General features: G+C 35.4%; 1 protein-coding gene and 1 long non-coding RNA gene across 3 annotated transcripts; both read right to left on the bottom strand.

The window, feature by feature from the left end:
* Positions 1-9880: 9880 nt before the first annotated feature.
* Positions 9881-10718, bottom strand: LOC131179979 (uncharacterized). 2 transcript variants are annotated; one of them, XR_009148990.1, is made up of 2 exons: positions 10674-10718; positions 9881-10101 (listed from the first exon to the last, which is right to left on the bottom strand). It is a non-coding gene; the product is annotated as an uncharacterized LOC131179979 (long non-coding RNA). The 2 variants fall into 2 exon arrangements; XR_009148989.1 differs by lacking the exon at positions 10674-10718 and adding an exon at positions 10271-10664.
* Positions 10719-13264: 2546 nt separating this feature from the next.
* On the bottom strand, positions 13265-15479 carry LOC110646108 (uncharacterized). Its single transcript, XM_021799445.2, has 4 exons — positions 15029-15479; positions 14354-14464; positions 14129-14209; positions 13265-13576 (listed from the first exon to the last, which is right to left on the bottom strand). Exons 1-4 carry the CDS (start codon positions 15266-15268, stop codon positions 13502-13504), a joined length of 507 nt encoding a protein of 168 aa, XP_021655137.2. The 5' UTR covers positions 15269-15479; the 3' UTR covers positions 13265-13501.
* Between the last annotated feature and the right edge of the window lie 8038 nt (positions 15480-23517).

The raw sequence follows: 23517 nt of genomic DNA, 5'->3' as shown, positions 1-23517 counted from the left end.
ATTACATCTCCAAACGGAACTTATGGGGACACTAATCAACCACACAAATCTTAACAAGATAATTTCTTTGTAATTTGGTTCATTAGCATTTAATGTGAATGATTTATAGTCACAAATCAATTATTCTAATATATTAGTTATTAAGGTCATGTCCAGTAATAATTTTTAAGATAGTGTTTATATTTTAATCCTAATCAATATACATTTTTTATTTACACTGCTCAATTGTATAATATTTATACTAATATTTAAAGGTTAAAAGAGGCGCTACCTTCTCTCTAAACTTTTAGAAATTGAAAGAGTGTTTTCACTATGTGCCTATTTGGCATTGAGTTTGGAGAGTTTAAACTGTTTTTCTAAATAAAAACATTATTTTAGATGCTATTAAAAAAATTATTTTATTATTTTAGTATTCTTATGACTAAAACTTATCAAATTTAATTTTAAATTATTTTTTAACACTTTTTAACTAGGATATTTAAAAAAGTGATTTTCTCGATAACAATTTCAACAGCAAATCCAAACATATCTATATTTAAATAGATGATATTACTATTTTTACATTTAACAGCTAATAAAATATTTGACGGCTACTAATAATTGGCACTACTAAAATAGTTAATATTACCGAACAAATCCTAATTCCAATAAAATTAATAATTTAATAATCAAGTTTTAAATTTATTTCTAATTTTACAATCTTGAATTAGCTCTTGCTTTATCTTCCAATTTAGTACATTTATATCAACTTATAGTTGAATCAACAGTTCAAATTTATTAGTATTTTTTAAAATTTGTTATAAAAGAAAAAAATATTAAAATTTCAATTTATGATTTTTTTTATGTTATATGATAAATATTTAATCATTAAATTATTAAAAAATTTAAGTCATAATTCCACGCTTTACACGAGTTTAACTTTTCTAATATTATTTAATATATAAATTAAAATTTATTTGATTATTTATGAAATTTTTTGTCTTGCTAATGATTTTATTTGAATTGATATAAATAAGTATATTACACAATTTTTTTTATTAAAAATTTTATAATAGAATACATATAATTAATATATATTTTTAAGAAAATTTATTGAAAATAATTAATTCGTATTACAGGAGTATAAATTAAACTCATAATTTCTGTTACCATTATTTACTTTATAAATATTTTATTTAAGTTATACTGTAAAATTTTCAAATCAAATTATAATTTAAATTTATAAAAATATATTAAAAATTTAAGTCATATTACAGCTGTCACGACCCAACCTATGGGCCGGATCGGCACTAGGACCTGGGCCAGCCTAAAGCCCCCGAGGCCCGTAGTAAGCCTTAACTATTCATTAACCCAACTCTAAGGCCCATTTGGGCCCAATTTCAAGAAAACAAACAGACAGAGTCCGGCCATAAAATGGACTTTCCAACGGGGAGTTTTTGACTCACCCGACCTGTAAACACAATAAATACTCAATTGGGGAGCTCAGCTCACCCTCCACATACTCATCAACATAATAATAAATGGGAGCTCAGCTCCCTCATCCAATCCATCAAAACAGACTTAAAATATTAAGTTTACAGGTCCAACATGAATATAATATTACAGACCAAATTCAAATAATTACTGCTAACACATGCGGAAATTCTAGGAGTAAATAAAATTACACAATTATTGATAAATGTAACGACCCAGCCCAGCCCAGTCAGTATTGTCCGCTTTGGCCCGTGGGCCTCACGGATTTGTCCCTTGAGAGGTTTCGCTCCCAAAAGCGCGACTGGCTTAGTGACCCACATATATGGCCCAGATTCCCTTCTCCCATTTCCGATGTGGGACGGGCGGCACCTGCAGGCGTTACGTATCGCCGTCCCCACAGTGATGTGAATATGATGTTGATGTTGCATTTCACTCTACAGGGTGCATTAGTTACAGATAGTTATAGAGATTATGGTTAAAATTGATATTTTACTCTCTGAGTCGAACGCTCACTCCTGTTCAAAAATTTTTACAGGCCGCAGGAGGATATTTTATTCTAGGTTAACCTGCTTTTATACTTCGCAGGTTGTTTATCGATATTTGTGTAATTTTATGTACTCCTAGAATTTCCGCATGTGTTAGCAGTAATTATTTGAATTTGGTCTGTAATATTATTATCATGTTGGACCTGTAAACTTAATATTCTATGTCTGTTTGATGGATTGGATGAGGGAGCTGAGCTCCCATTTATTATTATGTTGATGAGTATGTGGAGGGTGGTGAGCTCCCAATTGACTATATATTGTGTTTCTGGTCGGGTGAGTCGAAAACTCCCCGTTGGTAAGTCCATTTTATGGCCGGACTCTGTCCGTTTGTTTTCTTGATATTGGGCCCAAATGGGTCTTAGAGTTGGGTTAATGAACAGTTAGGCTTACTACGGGCCTCGGGGGCTTTAAGCTGGCCCAGGTCCTAGTGCCGGTCCGGCCCATAGGTTGGGTCGTGACAATAAACACCTGCGAAGGAGAAAAGCAGGTTAACCCAGAACAAAATATCCTCCTGTGGCCTGTAAAAATTTTTGAACAGGAGTGAGCGTTCGACTCAGAGAGTAAAATATCAATCTTAACTATAATCTCTATAACTATCTGAACTAATGCAACCTGTAGAGTGAAATGCAACATCAACATCATATTCACATCATAGCATCAAAAAGGTAATTTGGAGCACTCACGCACCCTGTAACATCAATCATAATATATGAGTGATCCCTATCTGACTCTCTTAAATCCAACATGGTGCCGTGAAGAACTCATTTCGGACTTCCACTTAAATACCAAATCGGGGTCCCAATGAAGAACTCAAGCCGTGTCTACCCGAAGGACCGGGTCCCAGAAGAACTCAAGCCGTGTCTACCCGTCCTATCCATAGTCCACACCACATCACACGCACGCCAACGCACGCACCGCTCCAAATTACCACAACAACACTCATGGCACATTAACGATTATCAATGCAACATAATTCGTGCCTAGAGTTTAACTACATAAATATATGCATATAAGTGATGCATGGGCATGCTGAACATATAATAATATCGAAATTACGATTAAAATTAATATTTTACTCACGAGTTGACGACAAATTACTTTGTGGCGGTGGCGGAGGAAGAAGGTCATCACTCACGACAATTACATTACATCTATTTAATAAATTTGACTCAATACAAACAAAGAAAAATATCAAGTACGTCCTAAGTCGTGCCGAAAATCCAGCAGAGTCTCCCCTATACCTAGGACCTACCCAACCTGCAAAAGGGTTCAAAACACACTTCTATACTCACAATCCATATATCAACAGTTCAATCATATCACACAGCCCCTCCCGCCCATCAAATCGATCATCCATCACAATACGCAAAATTTCAATTTAGTCCTTATTATTGATCATCTTTGCAAAAACTGCCCAAACAAGCTCTAAAAATTATAAAACTTTGCCCCGCGGTCCTTAGCAATATTACTAAGCTATTGCAAAAAGAATCGTAATTTTCTAAGCTACCACGAATATTTTATGGATTTTTAATCCTATTTAAGCACTAGAAAATTACGTAAAAACAAGGTTCGGGTTTACCTTTGCCGATTCCGACTTGAGAACGCTCGGACGTCGACAATGGGGCTAGCCAAAACCTCGCCAAATTCGGAGACTTTTCCGTGCAGTGCATGCGGCGAAATTTGCGAACGGTCAACTGTCGAATTTCCGCGAATCGAGGATACCTACACGAAGCCCATAACACGGGGGTTAGTACATAAATTTTTCAGAATTTTCTAAGCTCATTTAGTGCTCGAAAATACACTGCAAAGTTCCGTGGGACCCACCGAAAAACGGTGTCGAAAAAATTCGAAATTTATGTCGTTGCGAAGCTCTCGACGAATGGAGCGTGCTGGTGGCCTCGGTTTTCTCGTGGGATTCATGGTTTTCGAGAAATCTAGCCCAAAAGTCGAAATGGGCTAAAATCTTCCCGAGCTAAAATCGGACAATCCGCTCGATGGATTTCGGCGTTCTTGGTGTCTATGGAAAGCTCTCGCCGAGTAGATGGTTTTGGACACAAGACCCGGTCCAATCGGTGGCCGGATCGGCCGAATTTGGCCGAGGAAGTCGAGCTGGCGCGCAGGGGAATCGCGCGCGTTTTTGCTGGCGGCGGCCTGGGTGGGGCGGTGGGCGGCGCCGCGAGGAGGACGCAGGGAGGCGGGCGTGGCAGGGGAGGAGAGAGAAAAGAGAGAGAGAAGGGGAGAGCGTCGCGCGCGGGAGGAAGAGGAAGAAAAAGAGAAGAGACGGTCCGATTCGACCGGTCCGATCCGGTCCGGTTCGATTTAGCCGGTTCGATTCGAAATACAAAATTTTGAATTTTTACTCTGCCTCGGGACCGAAAACGAGGTCCAAAAATTTCGAAAAAATTTCAGAAAACTTAGAAAAATACGTAGACTCCAAATATATTTTTAGTTTTGCCACGTGATCTTTAAATTAATTTTTAAAAATCATCAAAGTTTATAATTTCGGAAAATCGAACCCGATTTTTAAAATCCGAAAAATCTCAAAAAAATTCCTAAAATTTAAATAAAATTAAAATACCAAAATGCTCATAAAAATTAAAATTTTGGGGTGTTACATTCTTCCCCCCTTACAGAAAATTCGTCCTCGAATTTTTACACAAGGCAGAATAAAGCACATGATTATACATTGAACAAATAAGGGTACTTGCTACGCATGTCCCGTTCTGACTCCCAGGTGCACTCTTCCACTGACTGACTCCTCCATAAAACCTTAACCATAGGGATCTGTTTGGATCTCAGCTGTCTCACTTGGTAGTCCACTATGGCTACAGGCTGCTCCTCAAATGTCAAATTTTCTTTTAGCTCTATCACATCCGGCTGCAGTACATGAGAAGGATCGGGGATGTATTTCCTGAGCATGGAGATGTGAAACACGGGATGAACGTGAGAGAGGTTGGGTGGTAGCTCCAACCGGTAGGCAACGGCTCCAACTCTATCAGTAACCTCAAAAGGTCCGATATACCGAGGTGCCAACTTGCCCTTCTTTCCGAATCTCATGACTCCCTTCATTGGAGATACCTTCAGGAATACATAGTCGCCCACTGCAAACTCCACATCCCTCCGTCCGGGGTCTGCATAACTCTTACATCTCTTGAAAAGTTGTCCTCGATCGTTCTCGATTAAGGAACCATCTCAAGTGTCTTGCACTGTGTCTACATCATGCACCCTTGCTTCCCCCATTTCTGTCCAACACAGAGGAGACCTACACTTTCTTCCATATAATGCCTCATAGGGTGCCATCCCTATGCTGGAGTGATAACTGTTGTTGTAGGCAAACTCCACCAAAGCTAGCTGCTCATCCCATTGACCTCCAAAATCCAATACACTCATGCGAAGCATGTCTTCCAATGTTTAGATTGTCCTTTCGGACTGTCCATCTGTCTGAGGGTGGAATGCCGTACTGAAGTTCAACTGTGTGCCAAGTGCCTCCTGCAACTTTCTCCAAAACCGAGAAGTGAATCGGGTCCTCATCGGATATCATGGGCCGAACTCCATGTAATCGACTATTTCTCGAATGTAGAGCGGGCATCTTGTGCCCGCAGTAGGTAGTCTTTACAGGCAAGAAGTGGGCTGATTTGGTCAAGCGGTCTACAATTACCCATATCGAATCATATCCTCGCGTGGTACGAGGCAACCCAGTCACAAAATCCATAGTGATCATTTCCCACTTCCATTCTGGGATAGGGAGCTCTTGCAGCTTCCCTGACGGTCTCTGGTGTTCAAACTTCACCTTCTGACAAGTCAAGCACTTGGACACAAAGTCTGCTATGTCTCTCTTCATGCCATTCCACCAGTAGCTATCTTTCACATCATGGTACATCTTGGTGGAACCTGGGTGGACATCATGCGATGTATAGTGTGCCTCTCGCATGATTTCATTTATGAGATTGTCCACATCGGGCACACATATCCTTGAACCTTGCATAAGGGCGCCATCATTGGCAAATCCAAACTCACCACCTTCACCTTCCTGTACTCTTTCTATGATCTTCATCGCTTGTTGGTCTCTGTTTGGAAACTCTAACTCTGTCCCTCAAGTCCGGCCTCACGAAAAGTGAGCCAACAATACCCCTCATCCGAAAGATCTAGGATTAAACCTTGATCCATCAACTCATGTACCTCTGAATCAATGGTCTCTTCTCTCGAAATGTGCGCCAAGCGCGGAAGATTTTCTGCTCAAGGCATCTGCTACAACATTGGCCTTCCCAGGGTGGTACTGGATGGTGCAATCATAGTCTTTCAGAAGCTCCATCCATCTCCTCTGTCTCAAGTTTAAGTCCCTCTGTTGGAAGATGTACTTTAAACTCTTGTGGTCGGTGTATATCTCGCACACTTCGCCATACAGGTAGTGTCTCCAGATTTTTAGTGCAAAGATTACAGCCGCCATTTCCAAATCATGGGTGGGGTAGTTACGCTCATGCCTCTTCTTGCCTTGAAGCATAAGCCACTACCTTTCCATTACGCATCAAAACACACCCTAGGCCAACTCGAGGCGTCACAATACACGGTGTATCCTTCACCACTCACAGGTAGTGTCAACACAGGGGCAGTGGTTAGACACTCCTTAAGCTTCTGGAAACTCACCTCACAGTCATCTGTCCAAATGAATGGAACATTCTTCCTGGTCAACTTAGTTAAGGGAGCCGCTATCCTGGAGAAATCTTGTACAAAACGCCTATAGTAGCCAGCTAAACCCAGAAAACTTCGCACCTCAGTGACTGTTGTAGGCCTAAGCCAATCGATTCTGACTTCAATTTTCTTGGGATCCACTTGAATGCCGTCACTAGAAACCACGTGTCCCAAGAATGAGATGCTTTCTAGCCAAAATTCACATTTTGAAAATTTGGCATATAGCTGGTGCTCCCTCAACGTCTGCAACACCATCCTTAAGTGCCATACGTGTTCTTCCTCGGTCCGAGAGTATACCAGAATGTCATCTATGAATACGATGACAAAACGGTCCAAAAATGGCTTGAACACCCTGTTCATCAAGTCCATGAAGGCTGGTGGTGCATTAGTGAGTCCAAAAGACATCACCAAGAACTCATAATGACCATATCTTGTCCTGAAAGCCGTTTTGGACACGTCCTCATTCCTGATTCTCAACTGATGGTAGCCTGATCGCAGGTCTATCTTGGAAAAGAATCTAGCTCCTTGGAGCTGATCAAACAAATCATCGATCCGAGGAAGTAGATACTTGTTCTTCACTGTCACCTTGTTCAGCTGTCTGTAGTCGATACACAACCTCAATGACCCATCCTTCTTTCTCACAAATAGAACAGGAGCGCCCCAAGGTGAAGTGCTCGGACGTATAAAACCCTTGTCCAAAAGCTCCTGTAGTTGCTCCTTCAGCTCTTTCAATTCTGCTGGTGCCATTCTGTAAGGTGGCATCGATATGGGGTTTGTACCCGGCACAACATCAATGCAAAACTCTATTTCCCTTCCTGGTGGCAACCCTGGAAGCTCCTCAGGGAAGACATCCATGAATTCTCTGACAACAGGAACATTTTCCATGCTGACACCTTCTACAGATGTATCTCTCACCAATGCCAAATACCCTTGGCATCCACGCCTCAACATTTTTCTAGCACTAATTGCTGACACTAAGTTATATGGAGCTACGCTCCTGTCACCATCAAAGCTAAACTCTTCCACACCAGGTATGTGGAAATACACCTTTTTGTTCCTGCAGTCTAAGGTGGCATAATGAGTTGCCAACCAATCCATCCCCAGGATTACATCGAAATCCATTACTGGTAGAGGAACCAAGTCTGCTGGGAGGATCTTTCCATCCACTACCACTGGGCTACCCGGAAAAACCATATCTACCTCTATGTTGTCGCTAAGTGGGGTAGCTACTGACAAAGGGCATTCTAAAGTTGTAGGGTTTCTACCCAACCTCATGGCAAACACAGGGGAGACAAATGAGTGCGTAGCACCCGGATCTATCAAAACACGAGCCTCATAAGAACAGACCAGAAGAATACCTGCCACAACTGCATTTGAAGCTTGAGCATCCTGGTGGGTCAGGGTGAAAACCCGTGCTTGACCCCTACCCTGAGTGGCAGAACCACGATCGACTTCTACCTCCCGACCGCCTCCAAATCCACGTCCCCCTTGTCCTCGGCCTGTTGAATCGATCGCCTACCATGTTGGAAGCACCGGATACTGCTTGTCGAGGAACATTTGCAATGTAACCCTGTGACCCCATCTGTGGCTCATCAAAAGCAGGCGATCTCTAGCAAAGTGGCCGGTTGGCCACACCAAGCATACTCTCGACCCCATCAAACAAGGTCTGAATGTCCTCTTCCACACTTTGTGCACGGTGCCAAAGAGGATCTGAACGAGCAGGCGCCTTGCCTGAGCTACCACTTCGCTGGATCCGTACCACAGTGCGAACCCTCGGGATTTGTGTCTAAAACCACTCCTCTTCTTTCTGCTTCTTGCTCTGTAAGTAGTTTGGCCACCTCTATCCATAGTACACCTGTGGGGAACACATGAAGAACCATCGGGTCTGTTGTTCTTTGCTCTTCCATTTGTCATCCACGGATAGCTAATCTCAATCTGTCTGGCTCGATCCACTACCACATCAAAAGACTGATCAGACATCATGGCCAGGTTCGCATACCTCCTGTCAAGCCCCTTTAGGAATCTTTTCACCTTCATCTTTTCTGTAGCTACTGCTGCAGGGGCATATCTGCTCAATTCCAGAAATTCTGTAGCATATTCATCTACAGACCTGCCATTCTGTCTTAAGGCCTCAAAGGCCCACCGCTTACGATCTCTGAAGCTTTCGGCACAAACCGATTGATAAAAAGTTCCTGGCCCGAGCACATGTCAAACCCTCCATCCGGGGTAACACGTAGTCATTCATCCATTGCCTAGGCATGGGCCCCATGACATGCTGCATACACTCTACCAATCTTCTATCAGTCAACTGTAATTCTGTTCCTGCCTGTCTGCAGGAATCTAAAAACCGATATGCGTCGTCTGACACATCATAAGTACCGGGCACCAACTTCTTGAAGTTTATGATCTGCTTGTAAGATTCCTCTCGTGGTGCGGTGGACTGCTGCTGCTGTGGAGGATGGACCATATACTGCGCCATCATGTCGATGGTTCTCTGCAGACCAGCTAGAGTAGCTGCCATGGGGTCCATGGGACCCTGTGCCATAAAGGATCGATCTGATCGGGGTGTTGCTCCTCTACTTGAGCTGCTCTAGGCCTCCTACCCCGCCTCCTCGGGGTAGGCGCCTCATCCTGTGCCGTCACTTCGTCGGGCACATCCAGTTACAGTGCGATGGCGGCTCTCACCTTCTACGCATTTTCACGAAATTCAAGATTAGCCCACAAAATTCAAAACTGCACATTACACAGCTCTATAGACTCATATTTATACATAACATATGGAGCAGAAACTAGAAGCAAAGATGACAATGCAAGACGAATGTGGACCCTATATTTTCGCATGTGACTCCTATTTGACTTTTCCCAATACTTTAGACAACATTCCCTAAGAATCTGGAGCCTAAGCTCTGATACCACATTTGTCACGACCCAACCTATGGGCCGGACTCCAAGACTAGGACACAGGCCACCTAAAGCCCCGAGGCCCGTAGTAAGCCTTAACTATTCATTAACCCAACTCTAAGGCCCATTTGGGCCCAATTTCAAGAAAACAAACGGACAGAGTCCGGCCATAAAATGGACTTTCCAACGGGGAGTTTTTGACTCACCCGACCTGTAAACACAATAAATACTCAATTGGGGAGCTCAGCTCACCCTCCACATACTCATCAACATAATAATAAATGGGAGCTCAGCTCCCTCATCCAATCCATCAAAACAGACTTAAAATATTAAGTTTACAGGTCCAACATGAATATAATATTACAGACCAAATTCAAATAATTACTGCTAACACATGCGGAAATTCTAGGAGTAAATAAAATTACACAATTATTGATAAACACCTGCGAAGGAGAAAAGCAGGTTAACCCAGAACAAAATATCCTCCTGTGGCCTGTAAAAATTTTTGAACAGGAGTGAGCGTTCGACTCAGAGAGTAAAATATCAATCTTAACTATAATCTCTATAACTATCTGAACTAATGCAACCTGTAGAGTGAAATGCAACATCAACATCATATTCACATCATAGCATCAAAAAGGTAATTTGGAGCACTCACGCACCCTGTAACATCAATCATAATATATGGGAGCTGATCCCCTATACAGCTCTCTTAAATCCAACATGGTGCCAGCGAAGAACTCAGCTCGGACTTCCACTTAAATACCAAATCGGGGTCCCAGCGAAGAACTCAAGCCGTGTCTACCCCGAAGGACCGGGTCCCAGCGAAGAACTCAAGCCGTGTCTACCCGTCCTATCCATAGTCCACACCACATCACACGCACGCCAACGCACGCACACTGCTCCAAATTACCACAACAACACTCATGGCACATTAACAGTTATCAATGCAACATAATTCGTGCCTAGAGTTTAACTACATAAATATATGCATATAAGTGATGCATGGGCATGCTGAACATATAATAATATCGAAATTACAGTTAAAATTAATATTTTACTCACAGACTTGACGACAAATTACTGTGTGGCGGTGGCGAAGGAAGAAGGTCATCGGCTCACCTGACAATTACATTACATCTATTTAATAAATTTGACTCAATACAAACAAAGAAAAATATCAAGTACGTCCTAAGTCGTGCCGAAAATCCGGCAGAGTCTCCCCTATACCTAGGACCTACCCAACCTGCAAAAGGGTTCAAAACACACTTCTATACTCACAATCCATATATCAACAGTTCAATCATATCACACAGCCCCTCCCGCCCATCAAATCGATCATCCATCACAATACGCAAAATTTCAATTTAGTCCTTATTATTGATCATCTTTGCAAAACTGCCCAAACAAGCTCTAAAAATTATAAAACTTTGCCCGCGGTCCTTAGCAATATTACTAAGCTATTGCAAAAGAATCGTAATTTTCTAAGCTACCACGAATATTTTATGGATTTTTAATCCTATTTAAGCACCAGAAAATTACGTAAAAACAAGGTTGGGTTTACCTTTGCCGATTCCGACTTCGAACGCGCCTGGGGCGTCGACAATGGGGCTAGCCAAAACCTCGCCAAATTCGGAGACTTTTCCAGAACGTGCATGCGGCGAAATTTGCGAACCGTCAATCGCCGAATTTCCGCGAATCGAGGATACCTACGAAGCCCATAACACGGGGTTAGTACATAAATTTTTAGAATTTTCTAAGGTCATTTAGAGCTTGAAAATACACCGCAAAGTTCGTGGGACCCACCAAAGCGGTGTCGGAAAAATTCGAAATTTATGTCGTTGCGAAGCTCTCGACGAATGGAGCGTGCTGGTGGCCTCGGTTTTCTCGTGGGATTCACGGTTTTCGAGAAATCTAGCCCAAAAGTCGAAATGGGCTAAAATCTTCCCGAGCTAAAATCGGACAATCCGCTCGATGGATTTCGGCGTTCTTGGTGTCTATGGAAAGCTCTCGCCGAGTAGATGGTTTTGGACACAAGACCCGGTCCAATCGGTGGCCGGATCGGCCGGATTTGGAAGAGGAAGTCGAAGCGGCCTTGTGGGGGAATCGCGCGCGCGTTTTAGGCGGTGAGGCGCCGTGAGGAGGAGGACGCAGGAGGGCGGCCGGGAGAGAGAAAAGAGAGAGAGAAGGGGAGAGCGTCGCGCGCGGGAGGAAGAGGAAGAAAAAGAGAAGAGACCGGTCCGATTCGACCGGTCCGATCCGGTCCGGTTCGATTCGGCCGGTTCGATTCGAAATACAAAATTTTGAATTTTTACTCTGCCTCGGGACCGAAAACGAGGTCCAAAAATTCCGAAAAAATTTCAGAAAACTTAGAAAAATACGTAGACTCCAAATATATTTTTAGTTTTGCCACGTGGTCTTTAAATTAATTTTTAAAAATCATCAAAGTTTATAATTTCGGAAAATCGAACCCGATTTTTAAAATCCGAAAAATCTCAAAAAAACTTCTAAAATTTAAATAAAATTAAAATACCAAAATGCTCATAAAAATTAAAATTTCGGGGTGTTACAACAGCATAATGCCTAAAAATATATACCAGAAGTTTACGTTAAAGTTTGGTAAAATGTCTTCTTGTGAAGCGAATGTCAACTTAATCTGTTTAGTTGAAATAGCCAGAGTATCATTAATTTGATCGTGCACACAACAACTAATGATCTCAATTTTCAAACTACAATCCTCTCTCTCTCTCTCTCTCTCTCTCTCTCTCTCTCTCTCTATATATATATATATATATATATATATATATATATATATATATATATATATATTACATTATTTATTTTATTTAAACTCGCTTTATGATTTTTTTTATTTAAATCCCTTTTTAATTAATTATCCTAGCCAACAAACCCATTTTTCTTTAGTTCATTTCACAGAACCTGACAGCAGCAGCAGCACTCTTCCGGTAGTTCCTATCGTTTGATATTATTATTAAAGATGTTGTTGAGAAAATAATTTTTTAAAATATATTAATTGGAGATGCTACTGAATATAAAACTTCCATCAACGCCCCAAGCCTCGATAGTTTTACACTACATATGGAGGCTTGAATGGCATTGTTACACATATGTATCCAATCATCTTCCATTTTATAAGCAATGTCATTTACCAAAGACCTTTTGACTCCATAACTCACCAACTCTAACGACTCTTACCTTTTTTTTAATGCCCTCTTTTGGATAATGTAACTGTGCCTTTTTAATCTGATCTTATGATGAACAAAATGGCTAATCTTACCAGAGGGTTTATTGGAAAATCCTAAATTCTGATCTAATAATAAAAGAAATTGATTACAAGAACACCTCTTATCTCTTATCCACAAGCTAGTGGAATCCAAGGTTGGAGAAATCAACGGGAAATAGATTTTGTAATGTGTACCTTGCTTTCTTTCAAGTTTACAGTGTCTGTCGAGTTCAGCAAGTCTGGTTTTGAGAAAATAATGATGAAGCCAACACAAGCTGTATTTTCATTGGACTTCTATTTATCATGTCAATTTCAAACAAAAATACCCAAAAGAAAAAAAAGAGTTAAAATCTACTCTTCTTTAAACCCCAATTAATAAAAATTGAAAGAGACAATGACAAATTTGAACACATAAGAAGAAAAGAGAAAAAAGTGAGAACAAAATGAAGAGTCAAGATACATGTAGTTACAAACCTGTTTTATAGGGCATTTTACCCTTCCTAAATCAGTCAAAGACTCCATCAAATGCTAATAAAACAAACAACGATAGAATACAACAAACCGAAAAACACCCATATATAAATATAGAGCAGTTACGTTAAATACATCACACAAACCTAATAAGTTATCAGCACTAGGCTATATATAATCAGTGCATGGAATCTATGTTCTTGCTCAGCTCCTCCAGCTTCTTCAGCCTCAACCTCTCACTTTCTCTCACCAGCTGCTCATATTTAGAAGACAAAAAGGTTGTTAGAAACTTGAACAACAAAGCATACACTTCAAAAGAAATTTAGTCTAATAGCCCATCCTATGTTCCAGTATAAGCTCATGTAAAAAATACAATCACAGAGCCTCTCTCAAGCAGTCAGGCTACATATATGATATATAAAATGAATATGGTTTATGCTAGCTAGTTCTTGAAAACAGATTGTGTACCTCCAGTTACATGTCTGATGTTCAAAATTTTAACAATAGGTTAACATAAAAGACTAAGACTCTGTTCGGCATTGAATTTCAGGGTTAAGAAAAAAAAGAGAATAAAGAGAAAAAACACCATTTTAGATGTTGCTGAAAAAACCAATTTGGGGAAAGTTTTGTTATTTTAGTGTCTTTATAGCTAAAGAATATCAAATTTGATTTTTAGTACTAATAGCAATGCTAGGTTCAACTGCAAAGCTTGAATTTCTAATGAAACTAATTCTATACTAATTTTATTTCTAGGCTAATTGAAGCAGGTAAAAGCACATAATATTCTTGTGGATGCTAATCATACCTCCATCAATTTGGTTATAAGCTGTTCTTTCTCCTTGTTCTTTTCACTGAAAGCCTCCTGGGCTTCCTTGTATTCTCTCTCCTGTGACAAAAACATAAATACAAAATTCAGTGGTCCTTGCCTCTATTTGCCATATTAATGAATCATTTTTGGCCCATTAACATGTATAGACATGGCAAAATTCGTGGGGTATCATATCATGATTTGGCATGTCTAGAGCTTTACCTTCTTCTGGACAGTATGCCCTAGTGGCTTCAATTCTTTGTTCACTGTATCAATCTTCTTTCTAACTACAGCAACCTCTTTCCTCATGGGATCTGCCAGTGCTTCAAGTTCCTGATAGATTTGTAATTTAGTTTGAAATCAGAAAGTTATAGATAAAATTGGTCAAGTTTTTACCCATCACAAATCTTACCTGTCCAGAACTACTATTATAAGGTCAAACCCATCCCAATTATGTGGTTTTGAGCTTTGAAGCCACAAATTACAAAACATTTAATATCAAAATTGTTTGATTTTCCTGGTGCAAATATACATAAAACCCGAAATTAACTTACAAATCTGACAGGAACTGGCCTTAATTTTTGGGGAAAACATTTATAACTATCATTTCTTCTGTTTATTTAAATTAAAAAATATATATTTTGTTTAAATATTTTAGGTTGAACTTGAACTTCCTTGTTTAATAACTTCTATGCTTAAAATTCATGTCCTGTTATGTTCAGATCAGGAATTTTGGACAGTGTAAACAGGCCAAAAAGAAAAGGATACAAATTCAAAATTTTCCCAAAATCAGAAATTTGGGGCAAAATAAATCTAACAAAACTTCATCAGCTTAAAAAAGCTTAAAACCAAGAAAAAGTTTTTCCAGTAAAAACGCACAAAATCCAGCAAACATACCTCACGAATCATGGCCAAACGTTTGGTCTCTTCCTCAACACGACCCAACTGAGCTTGTACTTTCTCTTTAACCTCCAGTTTCTTCTTCTCAATCTCTTCTTCTTTAGCTCTAAAGGCGGAAAGGGCAGACCTTGACATCTCTTCATCTTCTTTAGACATTTGGCTGCTAAAGCTAAGGCTGCCTGAGTTTTGCACTACTAACTGGTTCTGTTGCTGTGGTTGCTCCATTTTCGGCATCATCGCTCAAGGCTCAAGCTTCACAGAAACCCTTCTCCTGCCTTGAATTCCTCTCTTTATTATCTTTCTTTCTCTGTTTCTTTTCTTCCCTTCTCTCTCTCTCTCTCTCTCTCTCTGCTTTTTCTTTGATGGGTATGATAGTTGCCCCTTTTTCTTTCTTTTCCTGTGGCTAGTGCTTATAAACAAGGCTGGCTGGCTTTACAAAAGTTTGTAAAAGTGCCAAGCCAGCTTAGCTCTCTCTCTCTCTCTTTATTCACCAAAAACATAAATTATAAATTCAGGGCCAGTCCATATGACCAAGTGGGTAGTTTTTTCAAAAATTAATTTAATTAAAATATAATTAAAAAAATTAATTATTTATTTATTTATTAAAGCTGGGAATGAAATGACCCTCTGCCAAAACAGCTGAAGAAAGTATACTGGTGGGCTTTCAACTTTGTTAGTACTGAATAAAATATTGCCTTTGAAAAATTTGAAACCTAAAAGAGATTTCAAAATTTCCCATTCCAGTTTAAGACATTTTGATTTTGTGCAACACTAAAATTTCCAATTACTATCACTCTATTATTAGTTATTTATGGTTTCTTTTCTTTATTTTTTTATTATCTTTGTGTGCCTATTAATCCGAACCTAATTTATTCCGCTTTAAATTTAATTAATTTTTTTATTTTTATTTTAACTCTAATTTATATAAAACGAGAATAAAAAGACTTTTTTTTTATATCCCAACCCCAAGCTCTTATGGGGCAGGTATGAGGGAACGATCCCAACCCCAAGCTAACGGTCTTAAGGACAGAAAGATAAGCCCCTTAATTACAAGAAATGTCCCAATTGAACATGTACAAGTAGATTGACCTGTCTTCACAGGAATGTTATATTTTTTTTTAATTTGATTTTAATTTTAAATATGGATATAAGTTGGTAGACATGCAACTACAACTAACTGCTGCTAGTTACCTCATACACATGGGATGACTGACACAAGCCAATACTATTTATTTGCATACCACTACTAGCTATGAAGAAAAAAAATCTATTCATATGTAAAAAATTAAAATTTTATAAAAAAAAAAATATTTTTTCTACATTTAACTTTTTTTATATTCTAAATAAAATATTTCAAATCCCTCTAAGAGGGGCATTGATATAATAACTTAAAAATAATTCTAAATGATTAATAAATTTTAGATTAATAATATTAAAATTATCTTTAAAAGTATAAAGTAAAATCAATTGAAAATAAGTTTAAATGACAGTTTGCAAAGTGATTACTATTAGTGTGATTCATATTTTTTTCATTCTCATGCCCAAATTATATGTTTTCTTATTCTTCAAATTTGTAATCACATTTAATATATATTTCTATTTTATTTTCAATGTTGAATATATTTTAACTGGGTTTTACCTTTTAAGGGAAAAAAAATTGTCAATTATTTGTGGTTATGAAAAAACAATATAATATTAAAATTATGTTTTATATATATATATATATATATATGTGGTATGTCTTAATCAATAGTTATTATGGTTGTTATGAGTTGATTATCCATATTTGTTAATATTTACAATAAATAGTGTAATTTGTTATGGTGAAAACCATACTTAGCATTATGTCATTATTAAAATTATAGTAATAATGGGTAACTAAAAAAAATTATTTAAACGTAATTTATTATATATTTAAAATATGGATATATAAAATTCTGAATCTCAATATACATCATAGTAACAAACTGACACAGAATTTATATTAATATTTAACGCTTGTGGTTGACTCATAGGAATTTAAAAAAAGAAAAAAGCTTGGATAATGTATGGAATTAATTGGGAAAACTTAAGTTTCAAGAATGGAATTTTCTCCTTTATTTTTCTGTTGTTTTTTAAATTGAAAAGATACCAACCTAGACAATTACTCCAATCTGATAGAAGCATTACACAGGAACATGCAAACGAAAGTCCCCTCTCATTATTATTAATTTAATAATTAAATTTCTATTTCAAAACAAGAAAGACAAAAAAAAAATCTAATATTGTGAAGAATATTATTAAATAATTTGCATTAAATACTGTGAAATCTTTTAAAATTTAAAAGTAAAATAATTAAAAATAAAATAAAAATTTGGATTGTGGGAAAGTGAATTTTATATATAAAAATAAAATGAGGTGCTTAAGAAAAACGTTTGGTGTGGAGTAGACAGGAAGGGTCACCTGCACATAATCGCACCAATGAAAATGGAAGGCGTAAGAGCAAAGGCAAAGTAGGAAACACAGGCACTGGGCAGCTTAGCTAACCTCGTTTGACAAATATATCACTTTTCTTTGCCTTTCTTCTATTCCATTTCCATTGGCCTTCAAAGCAACATTCTTCCCTTTTCTATATATATTTTTTTATTCCTGTAATTTTTAAAATATTGACATTTACATGGTAATTAGAGGCTCTTTAAAATATTGGAAACAACATTATCACTTGCTAATACTTTTCCACCTCTTTTTCTTTATGCGTGAGCTGTGGGGGACCAAATTTCAGAATTTGACATGTTCAATCCAAAAATCCAATGTGAAATAAAGGGTCGTGATCAAGGGATCCAATATCAATCCTTGCCCTGCGAATCTGAAGGTGGGGGCCATTCAACGGTGAGTGATGAAAGCAAAAGCGAGAAGTTGGTCAGTAGCGTGCTACCTTCCTGGATTTCTAATTTGTTTATATATTCAATTGATTAATAAAAATAAATGAGCAACAAAGAGAAAGTTTTTACCTAATAATGCCAACACATAAGGGCAAATTTTCCCCTTTTTTTTATTAATTTTAATTTTTTTGGGTTTTGTGCACTCAATGATTTGAATAGCGAGGCCCACCTCACCTCAAAGTCCAATATCTGAAGACTGAGAAGGCCTGGCCAGCCAGTAATAAATAGAAAATTGTCTGGGTAATCTCCACAACAGTTGTGTCTGTTCTTGAGAATCTTGTAGTGGCGGTTGCAGTAGGAATCTTGTGTTAGAGAGCATTTTATTATTATTATTATTATGATTGGCTGTTAGAGAAATTAATATTTTTGTAGTTAGTGAGAATTTTTTAGGGTAAATAATTTATTTGGAATTTTTCAGGTTGGCATCCAACCTGAATCTAATGGTCAAAACTAATCGTTTAGCTTCTGGACATGTTTGCTTTCATTCTCTGGTTTGTGGGGTTGTCTGCACTCTAAACAACACCTTCTCCTCCTCTTCTTCTCTTTGTTTTCCCACTTCAAAATGGGAGGCAATTTATGGTAATAATTTGTTAATATTATTATTACAATAAATACATTTTTAAGCTCTAAATCTTATTCCCAACCAAGGTAATTAAAAATCTCAATATTAATTTTGAGTCGGTATTAATTCTGATTCAAATAAGAGACTTATAATCAATCGCTTAATCTTGAATTAAAGTTGATTTAAGGTCCCAGTTAATATCTGTTCAGTTCATAGTTGAACCGGCTATTAATTAAGTATATTTATAATTTTATTTTTATTAAATTAATTTATCAATAGTAATAATATACCTTTTTTTTGCTTAAAGGTAGAATATCTTTAGTCAACTTTCGTATATTTATATTAATTTTATTATTCAAGCGATTTTAAGGCACACTTTATCGTATCGACTTGATGCATTTATGATAAATAATTTTAGAATACTTTTAAGCAATATCAAATTTTGATTAATAAGGAAAGATAGTTCTAATCCTTATCAACTGGATTAATAATGTTGAATAATATTCTTATATTTTTTAAAATTAGCAATATATGAAAAAAATATAATATATTTATTTATGAATTTTTATGTAAGAATGAAGATATGACATATATATTCATAAGGTATTTACAAATAGGCATGACATGTTGACATTGCGTAGCATTTATGACATCACACTGTTGTTGTTGAATAAGGTTTTTAATTTTTTAAGAATTTAAACTTGAAACCTTCTTACAATCCAACATCAAAACTAGACCAAGTCTTTTATTTATTTATTTTAATTTATTCATCCAACAATGCGAAATTAAATGATTGAGTCTTCAATGATTTAAAGTTTGTACTTAAATTAGACGATATGAAAGTCAAAGAATTTCAGTCTTGAAAACAAGTTGTATATATAGAGTTTGACTGGTAAAAGATAAGGAATAAAAAAAATTTAGCTATAATTTAAAATTTTTTTTTAAATCACTTATTTTTTATAAGCATTTAAAATTCATTTATTACAAGTTTCTTTAAAATGTTTAAATTTCTTATATATAATATAATATTACACCTTAAATTTTGTTATTTTAATTATATTTTCATTTAAAAATATATAAATAACGAAGGATAATGCACATCATAGGGCAATTACATTTATTATGAGAAACTGCTAAAAGGGTGATAGTATATGAAAATTTATTTCTTTTATGAGATTCTAATATATATGTGACTTTTATATTTATTTTTTGAATTGTTCTTTAAACTTAGGCTTGATAGAGCATAATGTAATGTAATATAATTAATTATATAATGCAATTAAAATTATAATATAATGTAATTTTTATTGTATTTTTATGTTTGTTTGTAAAATAAAAATATAAGTTGTGTAATGTAAATAATAATTTTTTAATATTTAATTTATTTATAGTGTTAATAATAAGTAATAACGATTACATATAGTTGAGTGGTAGTAGCAATTAAGTAAAAGTGATGGTGATTGTAGTAGCTAAGTAATGGTAGAGGTGGCAATAGCTAAGTGGTGATAGCAGTCATCAATCGAGAATGATAGGAATAACAATGATGGTGATAGTGGTGGTGGTGACAAAGATAAAAGTAAGGACAGTGGTAGTAATAATAATAATTGGTGGATAACTGTAGTGATGTTAGTGCTGACAATAAATAAAATAAATAATTATAATTATATTTTTTTTATGCAATAATTATTATATTACTTTAAATATAAATGATTATATTATATATTTGATATTTTATTATATCAAAATTTTTTAATTACTAAATAAGATATTAAATATGTAATATAATCATAATTAAATTAAAATTTTAATTACCTCATATTAAACATGAACTTATTTTATATTTATCTGTCTGTAATCCCATTACCTTTATTGAATGAACATTTTCATTTTTTATTAATCTGCAGTTATTATAATATTAATTATTTTTTAATCATTGTCAAATAATATTATTGTATATTAACATCTATGATGAAAATAAATTCACATAATCGATTTTAATTAATTTAAAATTAAGATTTAATTCATTTAAGTTGAATAATATCACTGATATTATATGTGAATTTGCGATTTTTTTTTCTTTTATTAGGGTTTCAATTTTTTAACTTTGAATCCTAATCAACTTAAATTACTCATTTCTTCCTAAATTTTCATTGCAGTGGCACATGACTTTTAATGTCATAATACCAAGATTTGGAAATAAAATAAATAAATCAAAAATACAAATTTTATAAAATTCGCTGAAAATTTTATTACTTTTTCTAATATATCTTAATTATTTAAATAATATTAAAATTTATAATTCCATGTTGGATAAAAAAAAATTTATAATTTCATGAAAAAAAAAAGCTTTAATAAATAATTACCGTGAATCATAAATTGATTTTCATGACATTGATTTTTTTTTTTTAAGAAAAAATTATTATTGATTACTGTATTATCAATTATTATTTTTATTTTTTCTCCTAAAGATGGACTACGAGATTCATGAATCCTCAATTAATAATAATATGTCATACACGTAATCTCAGTAGACGACGACGACGACGAAGACGCCGCCGGCCACTTTGACTCCATCCCTCTCCCTCTCTTTCCTCAACAATAATAATAATAATAAAACTGAAAATTCGATTTTTGTTTTCTTAAATATAATTTTATTTTGTCATTTTCTTTTTTTTTAAAAGTCAAAGAAATTACAGGGTCAAGTCTTCTAATCTAGCGGCAATTTCAAGTCCCTGTTCATAGGGTTGCAAGACTAAAGATTTCTGCAGACTTTGGTTCCCCTAAGCCCAAGTTGACATGTGTTTGTCGCTTCAATAATAAAATATAAGGAGGTCTTGAGACCTTCCCAAACGAAGGATATTGCCTGGACTTCGTCCAAGTTGAATTCAATACATATATATATATAATCATAAATTTAATAAAAGTTAATTTTTGCATTTAATTTAAATTTTAATAATTTACTTTTTGTTAAAATCATTTTTAATATTTTTAATTTAATTTTTAAAATTTATAGCATATAATTATAATATTCTCATTTAATACTTTATTTTTAATATTTATATATCTAATTTAAATTTTTTAATAAAATTACATCTTTTATCACTTTTACAATGTATTTTCTCTGAAAAAATAATTTAATTAATATATGTAATTAAAATATATTATTACTCATAAAAATAAAAAGTGAAATAAAAAAATAAAAATAACAAGAAAAATATGCAAAGCTATTTTCATATATATATATAATAGTTACATTTGCTTGCTATTATTACTATATATATATTTTTTTTAAAATAGTTGGTGCTACTTAATTTTTTTATTTTAGATTTAATGATTGCTTTTTAATATTATAGTAAATTAAAAGTCAGTAGAAATATAAATAAATTTTGAAGTATTGGATGATAGAAGAAAATTTGATCATTTTCAAATAGCACATAATACTTGCTGTTTATAGATAAGATGTAAAGAAAAATTTAAAATAAATTTTATTCAATTATCAAATAATTTTAATTGAAAAATTAATATAATAACATTAATTAGTAAGCTTGTTCTTTTTAGATAGTGTCATGTGGTAATTTTGGGGAGAACTTGGCTTACTTTATAATTTTAATAATATATAAGGCTTCATTCTAATTTAAAAAGAAAAATGAGAGACCCATTAAATTTGGGTAGCATATAACCTGAGTGAATTTGAAGGTGCTTGGTAAGATGTGATGGTTCCAAATTTCCATTGTCGTTTTCTCAGCATTGTATTAATGCTTTTTTTTTTTATTAGTCTTTTTCAGTTTTTGCATTATTTGAGCTGCTGGAGAAACGCAGTTTGGCAGCCCAAGGTTAACAATAAATTTGAAAATTACATTGTTAAGGGTAAACAATACATGGGGTTGAGCCATTGGGCTTGTTTATGTTATGATATAGCCCAAAACCAAGCAAAACAATTGGGTTCGTAGTAGTAATTTAGTCATCATATTTGGGCCAAAATTGAGTAAATATTGCACCTTGTAAGTAGAATGATCAACGCCCAAGAGTTTATGGACTTAGGGAAGAAGATTTTGTAAATTTGTGCGAGGAAACCCAACAAATCTTTTTCTAAAGCCCAATACTTTGTGAATAAGAAATATTTATGGTTAGCACTTGTAAAATACAATTAAATGGCAATAGGATCACGTGATGGGGAAGGCCTCCTCCAAATAATAAAAGCAGATTGATGATCCTCGAGAAAATAAGTCACGTGGAGGCACGTGAGGTCCTAGTAAGGCCCTCGCGTGCCAGCGTGCCTTACTTTATTTATTTATTTATTTTTTAAAAAAGGAAAGTCTGGGACCCACATGAGCAGCTGTCTGTTCTGACTCTTTTTTCTTTTTTCTGCAATATTTCTAATAAAAAAAGAATTTTAAAAAATAATAAAAACTTTACTGACAAATGTGTGTCAGTGACGTGTTTGCATGTGAAAATCCTTTTTCTTTAAGCACCATCTCTACCTTAATTAATATTAATTTTATTTTTGTAATCTACGATGACGTGGATAAAGTCAGTGGGTCCCATGTTATATCCGTACAAAGAGCTGTTGATCCAAGATGTTTTTTCTAGGCCAGTAGGCCTTGTGGCCCAGGGGGCTGTTTGTCTTGTTTCTGTTCTCTTCTGTCGTGACTGGTTCGTGCTTACCAAAATGCCCTCCTCTTTAATTATGGGAGTTTCCAAATTTTGAGAAATTACTAAGATAGGGTTTGTTGAATACAACAAAAAAATTATTTTTACATGGAAAGTTATGAATTTAAATTTTAAAATTATTTTTATTGAGAAAATATAATGATATTGTTTTTAGTATAATTTAAATTAGCTAAATATTTAAATAATATTTAAAAAATATTTAAAAAAAGAAAACAAAAGAAACAAAAGTATTATTAATAAGTTGATAATATCTTGGTTAAGTAAAAACTAGTGAGATGCTAGGGAATAGTGAAAGATGAGAAGTGAAGCTAATATGGACAAAACATGGGTGA

This window comes from Hevea brasiliensis, chromosome 5, assembly GCF_030052815.1.
Source record: "Hevea brasiliensis isolate MT/VB/25A 57/8 chromosome 5, ASM3005281v1, whole genome shotgun sequence".
Classification (NCBI taxonomy): Eukaryota; Viridiplantae; Streptophyta; class Magnoliopsida; order Malpighiales; family Euphorbiaceae; genus Hevea; species Hevea brasiliensis.
Note: the sequence above shows the minus strand (reverse complement) of the source record. Positions and strands in the feature narration are given on the sequence as shown.